We start from the raw sequence: 10,950 nt of genomic DNA, 5'->3' as shown, positions 1-10,950 counted from the left end.
TTATTACTATTGTTAATGTTTTTATAATCGTCACTGCTATTAATATAATAATATTTAAAGTAAAATATTTGCTTCAAACAAGTTTTGAGCCCTTTTGAAACTATTTTTCATTCAAAAAGTTAAGTAATTTGACAATTATTTTTTTTTCCTATGTCATTGGCCCAAAGAAAACATTTGTTTTTACGTTTAAGATTTCATAAAACTTGCAAGTCTTAGCGATAGCTAAAGACTTTTTGCCTAAATAAAATAAAATAAATTTTATTTTACCATGAGATATAAAAACACCACGATTTATAACTGATATTTGGTAAATTAAAATATATGTTGTATCTCTCCCTTTATTTCCCCTTCGTTAACGCCAATGAGTTTCGGTTAAGAAATCATGGCACCACCTCCCATCAACCTGTCATACCCCAAATGAATCGACACTCGAGAAGACAAACGTCGAAAGCTACATTTACTTTTCTTTATTTTCTCCTTCAAGTATGTTTCGAACTTACCCAAAGTGATTTTTACCCACTTCTTTAGAATATTGTTTACGAGGTTTATTATGATTGTTCATTGATCTTTTTTGATCCATATTCGTTTGTATATTACGAAAACGTAAATTCGTACATCATACTTATTCGCTTTGCTAAATCGGTTTACGTTTGTTATTTCAAATATTGTGATCTATGACCAATTTCTCATCAACGTTAAGTGAAAATTGGGACTATGAACATGTATGTGTACATAGTTACTTAATAGAAACCATAATTTCATTTTATTTCTACATTTTACTATCGGTGACCGATTCTCTCCAAACGAATTTGTTTACTTAGAATCAGGATTGCGTCCCATGTACATGCCAAGATTATATTATGTTATATTTTTACACAAATTATTTTGTTTATTCGTGTAGTTCTCTTTCACTCGATGTTTTATTTACACCATTTTGTTGTTCTTGATTTCATCAATCTGGAACAAGTGCTTTATATTGATTTCGAAATTTCAAGTGTTTACTTTGATAAAATCAAGGTTACTACTGGAATGCTTCTTTACACAAACTTAATCAGTTTTAATATTTTAATATTAAAATTTCGTTTATCCATTTCATTTCAAGTTAACATCAATTTACATGCTGGTAAGATATAATTGTTTATTCATCTCAACGTTGCCATTGGTCACGTCGATAGAATTTCATTTGTTAAACATCATGATATTATGATACTAAAAAGTTTCGTTTATTTATTCTCAAACCCAATGCGTTATCAATTTACATGTTCATATTTCGTTGGTTAAATGCTACGTTTACCTACCACGTTATTCACAACTCCATTATTTCAATTACATATTACGATGTTCATAATTCAAATGTTTTCATTCTTTAAATTTCATTACCTTGTTTATTTTGTTTTCAACATTGTTTACTTGGTTTAGACAACGATGATTTCATTTACTCGACTCAGAATTTTTATCTTGAATGGTCTAACAATATGTTTTGTAATGTTTCTACCCTTTTAATTCGTTATTTTTGATTTTTCAACGTTCTATATGAGAATTTTATTTATTTATTTATTTAAGGTCTATGTCTTAAAACACCACAATAGAGCAAGTTATATGGACCATCCGACGATAGAGGTAATTATGGGTTGACATGTAATTATCAAAATCCTCGCATGAAAAATATAATAAGTCCGGTTGTGTGAAATAACTCAGAACTTGGAATGATTTTGGGGAACGAGACAAAAACAATATGATAAGGGCATGGTGGATACGCCGCTAATACATCCTATATATAAGTGTCCTTGTCATATTTCCTATTTGTGGCGTTCTTTCGGGTCATTCAAAGATCAGTGTTATCTTATTTTATATATGTAGGTATAAAATTGTTAAAACTTCTAACAAACTCCGTATATTAGTTGTTCTCTTTTAAATTTTATTTTTATTTTAATTTCGGGACGAAATTTTTAAAAGTTGTAAGTCCTGTAACATTCGTTACTTTTCAAACCCGAAAATCCGACCCGTTTTAAATTTTCGAATATATGTATAAATATAAATGTATATTTCAAGTTTCATTTTATGCGTGTTCGTCAACAGAATCATTTTGATGTTTCGATGTATTCGTATAATTCTTTTATTATATATATATATAATTATTGTTTATTTAGTTAATAATATTTACGACGCATTATAGTTGTTATTCGTTGTTTATCTATTTCGTATTGTTCAATAACTAAACTCCAAGTTCTAACATGCTTACTTAAACGAGTCACAACCTATACGGGTATAAAACATAAATAATCCCAAGATAATAAAATATACCAAGTTTTGAATTAATTAAATAGATTTTTAAAGTTCAAGAGTTAAACATTAATAATTTAAAAACAGTTTATATATATATATATGTATGTATGAAGTTGAGGGACTTAAAGTGTAACATTAGAATTTAAATTATAATAAAATAATAATATTAAACACCCATCCCCACTCCAGCCGTCCCTACCCTCTCCCTGTCTCGTTTTTCCGGCGACCGAAGTTCGACCGGTGACGAACGACCTCCGGCGACCTTAAAAACAACCCAAAACGCCATTTTAATCAACTTTTAATGTTATAAACTCATTTCTCCACCATATTAACACCTAATCAAGACTCATTTACGCGTATTAACACCCCAACGTTCGGATTTCAATCACAAAACCGTCGGATATAATTATAAACGCAATAACTCGAATTTACCACTCAACGTATCAATTAAAACTATAAATAGCATCATACCATCCTTTTAAATGTGCTGCCATTATATAATTATAACAACAAACACTCTAATACCACTAAATAATTCGTCCAAGTCCGTTCCGGTCAAATTGCCGTTCACCCACTTTCCGGTGTCATAAGAGGGTGGGTTTTCATTGGTTTGATCCGTATAACAAAACCTCAAACATCAATTCATCAAACAAACAACAAAACTGAAGAATTGAGAACCTAGGGTTTATGTGAAGAAGATGAAGTTGGGTATGTTTTATGTGGTCATGGAGACCCGGGTTCGAACCCGGGTCACAGCAGATCCAGTTTATATTTTTTTAAAAACTATTTTATTTGTTATATAAAATCAAGTACATATTTATAAATCATACAAAAATAAATAAAATTATTTTTATAGTTAAACAAATGATGTTTTAACTTTCGTTAGTAATTTCGTTCAAGAATCAACTTTTACATACCCGGCAACACTCGTTAAAACTCGTAGAATAATTATATAAATAATATATATAATAAATCCTAAACCGACAAACGCTTATACTAATAAAACAATACCGGCAACGCTAAATTTTCGTAAATATTATTATAATCAATATTCACCTTATAAGTAATATTATAATTTATTAAAATCCGTTAGACTTAATTATTAAAAATACTTTAAAATGGGTAAAAGTATATATAAATAATAATGCATGTACCTTAAAACCAACCCTTTATTTTCAATAATATTAGTTAGTAATTCTTGTGTTTTTATTATTTCTAGCTCGTGAGATTCGATCGTTTGGTTTCATATAACGCGTTTTTGTTTCATTTTCAAGTTTGTCATCCCAATTCAAAGTTGAGTTTCTCACACCCCATTTTTACCCTTTTTACTATTTTGGGGGTAGCATATATATCCTATAAAAAAATTCAATTTCGTTTATTTATTATTTACAAACTACAATTCGCATCATGGACTTGTGTGTTTACTTGTTACTTGCTCAATTATTACGTGCATGGATTTCTTCGATAAGTATGATCATACTCCCCCTTTGCACCCATGGACCATTTGTTTCTGGTGGAAAAGGGACTCCGATCTGAGTACGTTGGTGCACAATCCCAACTGGAAAAGACCTTCATTTATTCTTTCACTCATGGATTATTGATTCTAGTGTAAAGAACCCTTATGTGTTTTTCACAAGTTTTCATGGAATTGTATGGTTTTTACATTTATTTAAACTGTGTGAACTCACCAACTATTAAGTTAGTTGACATTATTTTATATATATATATGTTACATGTACCTTTATTAGAGGATGAAACGGATGAAGTTACTAGAAGTTAGGTTATTTCAATAATAAATAAATAAGACATGTTTTTTATTGTTATTCTTTGTATTGGTTTTGTTGAACAACTTGTGTACTTGGGATTGGAATGAATTAATGATATTATTGTCACTTAATAGTATCACGTGTGTTTTGGGAAATCTGTACGTCACACCCCGGCGTATTCCGCTTTAGCCGGGTGTTACAACTCACCTCATCCAACTACTTTTCTCAAGTGATGGATCCAGCATTAGCTTCTAGGCTTCGGTTTTAATCTCTTCAACTTTGATATACAATGTGATACTGCATGTATATGATAGTCCATCTGACAACAGCTTTGTTGACCTTTTCACTAAAGCCATCGATCAATTTTGATTAAAACAATATATTTATCTTTTTTTATATAAATTTGTAAATATTTTTCAAATATGTCACAATTTTAGAGGGAGAAAATGAGTTAAGTTTAACTCATCAAAAAGATTTTTTGTTTGTTTTAAGAAAAACAAAACCAAGTCATTTGACTTAACAAAGAGATTTTTTAGTTTGTTTTAAGAAAAACAAAAATCAAGTCATTTGACTTACCAAAAATATTTAATTATATTATATCTAGAAAAAGTTTCAAAAATATATTTTCTCGTTTAGAGGGAGTCGGATAATTAAAATTATAAAAAATTGAGAAATTGATCCGACATTTGGAAAATGATAAGAAATTATCTATAAGGATCCTAACACATGAAAAGAGTAAATTAAAATCCAACAAGATCATTGCTTGATGTGTAGATATGCTTGACAAATGAGTAAATGTCATAGTGATATAAATTTAAATTTCTGTCTATGCTAGTGGTTACACTCTCATGAAGCAGTTGTCAACTCCAAAATAAGTCATATTAATGAAGGCAAAAATGTTATTAGTTAGTTATGCACGAGCCCGTTAGCGATTGGTCACCATAAAAATTATTTCTTACTTTAGATTTAAATATTGAAATATCAAAAACTATTAAAGCAGAAAAACCGCAAAGTGCTTTAAAAATTTAAAGTCAACAACAAAAACTGTTGATAAATTGTCAAACAAAAAGGGGTATATTAGAACCACGTAACGTGGGGCAAACAAGTAAGTCATAAACACTTTATATGAAGGCTTGTAAGTTCATATAGCAAGTAAGTCCATGGTTCAACCTTTATGTTTGAAATAAGCAAAAAGTTCAAATAAGCTTAAAATGTTTTGATCGATTGTTAGGGGGTCGGAGTCAACTCGGGGTGATACTGATTAACACAAACTATGCCTGAGGTATGTTGGAGTTTGTAATTTGTTGGATTAAATGGGGACCACATAAGCATTGTGCTTAATATATACCTTAACATATCACGTTGACATCAAAATCTTGTTAAGTTTAAAGTGGACAAAATATATCTATAATTGACTTTGGGATTTTGGCATATAATATTAGAAAACTCTGTAAATATTATTTTTATATAATATTAATTTCATCTTTACTCCTATCTTGTTCATTTTTCTTGTTTTGTTTTATGTTTTAACTTCAAAATATTGTATATATTTTAAAACATATGAAAATGCCAAAAAGATTTTAAGTTTATATGTGTTTGTACATATTTTATTAAACGTTTATTTTATTCAGAATCATGAGTTTTTTTGTCAAGGTCGTTCATGCAAAGTTCGTTCGAAACCTGAGACTAAAACAAATTATTTATAAGTTGAGGGACTAAAATTGGTATTTTATGAGAAGTTTATATAAAATAAAATTTCAGAGTTATTTTGTTGATACTTCAGACCGAGTGCATGTTTTGAAAAAGAAAATTCTTCTTTGACCCTCAATAGGGTTTATGAATGAATCTTATTCGCTCTAAGTTTTGTGCAGATGTACATGGACAGGTAGATCAAGATCAAGTGTCCTGGACTACAGAGACTGAAGTTGCAGATGCTGAAGCACTTAAAAGAATACGAGAATGTGACAGTTGGCAGTTGAACCTAAAAATGAACTGATCGTGTCTGAAGATCACTCGAAGGAAAGAAACAAGACGGCACAAGAAAATCAACAAAGGAAAATTAGATGTCAAGCCTTCCGCATCTATGTTCCTAAAAGTTTGCTGCTGCCGATCCTTCCCAGAAAATAAGATTGAAGTTCAAGTCTTCAAGAATGGAAAATAAAGATTTGTCCAAGATCCAATATATTTCAAGCTCTTTGATCAAGACAAATACAAAATTTCAAGAAATGAAGACGAATCAGTGAGCAAGATGAAGGTTCCAGGACATACTCAATCCGAGAGGGAGATTGTGAGGCTAATATTCTATATTAGTTTTAGGATTGTGTACGTATTTATATTTGCTTTTAGTCGGTGAATTACGTACCTCAGTACGCTTATTTTGTAACCATGTTTTGTAAACTTACCCATTTCTCCATTCAACCCTTGATAACACTTTTCACTCACTTGGAAATAAAGAGAATTTTTCTCTCTACCAAACACCAACTTTATCTTTCTTTCTTTTTGTTCTTATAAACTAAGATTCGAGATCCGAGTGTTGTTAGTGATTTTCGCTAGCTAACAACACGGATTGATCCGAGCGAAGTTGTTAGATCCATACAAAGAGGACCTATAATATTCTTATCGGACAACCACAATCAAATTAAAACAGTGATAAGAAATGCATATTAATTCCCAGAACCAGCATCTTTAGAAGTTACCCAAGTTTCCTAAAATTTGAGGAATCATCAGCATAGTAGCCTACAACAACTTACTAAGGTTCCATCCCCGTGAGCAAAGCATACACCATCCTATTCACTTCCACATCATCATAGGGTTTAAAAGACTTATGAGGAAGTCTCAGATACTTAATTTGTTGTGAACATCTTTTCCCTAAGTCCCCTGTTAGATCAAGGCCCATGCACCCACGCAAATCAAGCGATTCAAGGTGACAACAATCATCCAGAATCGCCTCCTACCCAATGTTTTGTATGCAGTTACCAATGAGTTCAAGGTGAGTCAACTGCGGTAGGTTTTCCGCAATTGCTAAGGCAATCTCATTCTGAACATCCGCACCATCCATAACTAATTCCCTCAATCTAAATCCCTCTTCGTTCAGTTTTAGTGTCTTTAGCAGGGGGCAATAACGCCCAACATCTTCAATATTCACTTTCTTGATCATTGTTCTTACAAGGCTGAGTTCTTCCAGTGACGATAATTTCTTGAAAGCTTCAGTACTCATGATGCCATCTATAGTAGAAACATAGTATACGAGTTCTAAATGTCTAAGCTGACTTGATCTGTGAACAGAAGGGAAACAGAAACATATCAGATATTTTATTAAAAATATTTTCTAACAAAAAGTATTAGCAGATCCAGTCCCATATGGTAATTATCAATCTTAAGACCTGATACTGCTAACGAACCCTAGATTCTACATATGAATAAAAAATTAGTCCAAATGTCAACTATTACACAAACCTTCTAGTTACATTAAAGTACCAAAACACTTTCTAACTACCAAAACAAATTTAGAAAAAGTTGCAAGACATATTTTCTTAAAAAGAAACAATTTTTATTAACCATAATAGTATAAACATTTGAGCTTCATTACATTTTGCTTATAGAAAAACTGTAAATGAAAAGTTATATATTGTAAGATGTTAACAAATCGATGTGATTGCATACCTGTCAGCAATATGCAATATACTGAAGAAGCTTGTCATGGCAAAAACCAGTGAGGGTTAAGTCGACCAATTGGCCTTGGCTTCTATCGACAACATGCTTACACATCTGCGAACATTTGCGCACATCTCTAAATTTAGCGGAAAATTTGTCCATAAAAACAACCCTCCGCATAGCAGGGTCCTTGTAGATTTCATGCCAGGCTGTGCATACTTTTTGGGCGTTATGAAGTATGTCATCCACACCAACCCTTTGGAGTATGTTCACCATTATGCCAGATGGAAGCTCCAACCAGTTCCTTTCTGGTTGCTTCACTTGCCAAGATTGTTTGGGTTCCGAATTCAAATAAACAGTTTTCTTGAACCTAACAATTTGCAGACAACAAAAAAACATGTGGTTTATAGCATAGCAATGGACCGAATCAAGGGTCAATAATCAATATAGGATAAAAGATATCATTTTACGTATAAATCACAATTTTTTTTAAATCAGCCTCAATTGATCAGTCAGCCTAACAATTTTTAGGCAGCATGTGACTTGCAAAATATATTGATATTTGCAAATCAATGAAAAACTACAAACTCGTCAAGTGTCACTTATCTGTATAGGGAAAAGGGTATCGGAATGCGTATAAATTACAATATTAATATTTTAATTAAACAGCAAGACAAGAACATAGAACTATAGTCGGAGCAATGGATAAATGAAATTAAGTGAGGATATCATATGCAAATATAAACTAACAAATCCTAGTACTTTTCATGAAGCTCAATTCAATTCCCTAACAATTTGCAGGCAACACAAGAGCATGTGGTTTATAGCATAGCAAACGTTCGAATCAAGCGTCAATATCAATATAATACGGCAAAAGAGTTCAGGATGCATATATTTTAAATCAATTAAAAGGTTTATGAACTTGTGAAACTAATCAATATATAGAGAAAATTTAGGTGTTAGAACTTCAAATATCTAAGAAATCATCTATGAATTCATAAAGTAATTTGGGAAAATCAACGATAAACTCACATTATACACTGAACAAGAAGGAGGTGGCGGACTCTTGCACGATTGCAAGCTCAACATTTTAATTCAAAAAGAAAATACATTTTTTATTTATAAATTTTGAGAAATGAAGGTTATGATCGAGATTTGACCTAAGTAGATAAAAGCCTTAAATTTTACTTAAATAGCAATTTGAGAAATGAAGGTATTAATCGGTTCATCATTCACTATAACAGCAACAGTTCTTCTAAACCCTCATTCGAGTTTGTAATCACCAAATTTCGCTGGTAAAACCGAGACATGTGAGGTTCGTCTAAGGTCATATAGTTATCAATTTACCAGGTCTACTTCATGGGTTGCGGTTTCCTTATCAGATTGGGGACCGTAAAGATGGGCTTTGCGGTCAAGCTGATATCTTTGGATGGACGTTTCAGTCCCACCTGGGCTGCAGGGTAAAACCGGCCCAATCCTGCATCGATTGCCAAGTCACAATAAGCATACCCAGTTTCCGGGAATCCAAACCGTCGGTAATTCCTGTTTCGACACAACCCTTTTGATTCGTTAAAATTAACGTTTTGACTAACGATAATTTTCTGGTTACATGGGTCGTATAACTTGTTCTGCTGTACGCGTTGGTACCCGTTTTGGTCCCGAGGTGGTGGAGGCGGAGATGTTCATGATTCGGATTCATTCTCTTGAACTTTTTGTATAGGGATTCTCCTACCATAGTTTGTGTAGGGGACCGATTGATCAAATATGTTGTGTGTCGAACCGCCTCGTCCTATAAATAATTTGGAACCCTCATTTCCTTTAAGATGCTTCAGGTCATCTCCATGAGAGTTTGGTTTCACTTCTCAGCCGCACCGTTTTGTTGTGGCATGTAGGGTGTGGTTAGATGTCGCGCCAGCCTTCCTCTTCACATAACCAATTTAGTTCGTTAGTGAACTCTCCTCCCCTATTGGTTAATTTGTAGGGTTTTGATTAGACCCCTATTCTTATGAAGGAAGGTGAGCTTGAAGCAACGGCTAGATCCTCACAGTAGGAAGCTTAGCTGTGATTATGAAGCGTTATGCAACAAACAAGTCAGTTAATGCACTTAGACAGGTAGTTGATTTCTGTAGGGAAATGAATTGCAAGAAGGTTAACAGGGCAGGTAGTCTTTAGGCTGTTGAGCAAAACTCTTGGTATCCTCCTCTTATGAGGGGTTAGGAGTGAAAGAATCATTATAAAACTATAAGGTCGCCCCTACTTATTAGAGCTCTTGGGGTTAGGAGTGAAAGAATCATTATGAAATATAAGGTTGCCTTACTTATTAGAGCTCTCATGCTGCCGGTTCCTTAGACTATAGCCAGAATGGCAATGATTAATCATCTAAGAGGCTTCGTTTTTTTCCTTCAACAAATACGACCACATAGAATGGGAAACGTCATCAATTAAAACTAAAGCATACGTGTTGCCTGTTAATATCAGTGGAGTGACCGGTCCACTTAGATTTCAATGGATGAGCTCGAGTACTCGAGATGCTCGATAAGATACTTTTCTCATAAACGGCTTTCTTGTTTGTTTTCTCACCATGCATGAGTCACACCATTGGTTTTCTTGTTGAATCTTGGGGACACATGTATCTCCCTCAATCGCCCCCAACGTTTGGAAGTTGAGGTGACCGAGTCTCACTTGCCATAACCACGACTCTTTGTTTATCATCCATTGTAGGCAAACTGGACTTCCTACTTTCAGTTTGAGCTTGTAAAGTCGAATCTTGTTTCTTAATGCTTTGTTTTTATCATGCGTTGTTAAGTAGCAAGCCCTCAATCGAACATCACAACTAGATTTGGTTGCCCGAGGCTAATAATATTGTTTTGTAAATCTTGATATATTAAATGTCGGTTAGGAGGTTTTCACCCTTTTTCCCCATCGAACAAGATAAATCCTTTTCCTTTGACCATGACACACCATCCATCTTCAAAATAACCTTACTAGTTATACGACAATTGAGGTAAGTGAAGTAAGTTGAGGTAAGTGAAGTAAGCTTAGCTCCTGTACAGAGCCACTCCTATGTTGTTCAGGATGGTGGGGTAGACCTCAAGGATGGTGAGTTCCTGGGGTGTTGAGAGGTACACCTTAGGCAAATCCCATATCTTGGATGAGTTGGTGGGGCAAACCTCATCGAGGACGATGAGTCTAAAAGGGGGTTTATTTTTAACATCCTACGCGAATCTCACATTGCCATGGATTA

The 10,950-nt window shown here is 33.2% G+C and overlaps 1 protein-coding gene across 1 annotated transcript; it reads right to left on the bottom strand.

Moving 5' to 3' along the window:
• Positions 1-7,002: 7,002 nt before the first annotated feature.
• Positions 7,003-10,422, bottom strand: LOC143607275 (putative F-box/LRR-repeat protein 23). Its single transcript, XM_077082783.1, has 5 exons — positions 10,389-10,422; positions 9,063-9,183; positions 7,878-8,076; positions 7,436-7,461; positions 7,003-7,327 (listed from the first exon to the last, which is right to left on the bottom strand). Exons 1-5 carry the CDS (start codon positions 10,420-10,422, stop codon positions 7,003-7,005), a joined length of 705 nt encoding a protein of 234 aa, XP_076938898.1.
• Positions 10,423-10,950: the final 528 nt, after the last annotated feature.

Source organism: Bidens hawaiensis, unplaced genomic scaffold (assembly GCF_021521415.1).
Source record: "Bidens hawaiensis isolate Kalapana, Puna unplaced genomic scaffold, B.hawaiensis_p1.1 tig00080780_1, whole genome shotgun sequence".
In the NCBI taxonomy this organism is placed as follows: domain Eukaryota; kingdom Viridiplantae; phylum Streptophyta; class Magnoliopsida; order Asterales; family Asteraceae; genus Bidens; species Bidens hawaiensis.
Note: the sequence above shows the minus strand (reverse complement) of the source record. Positions and strands in the feature narration are given on the sequence as shown.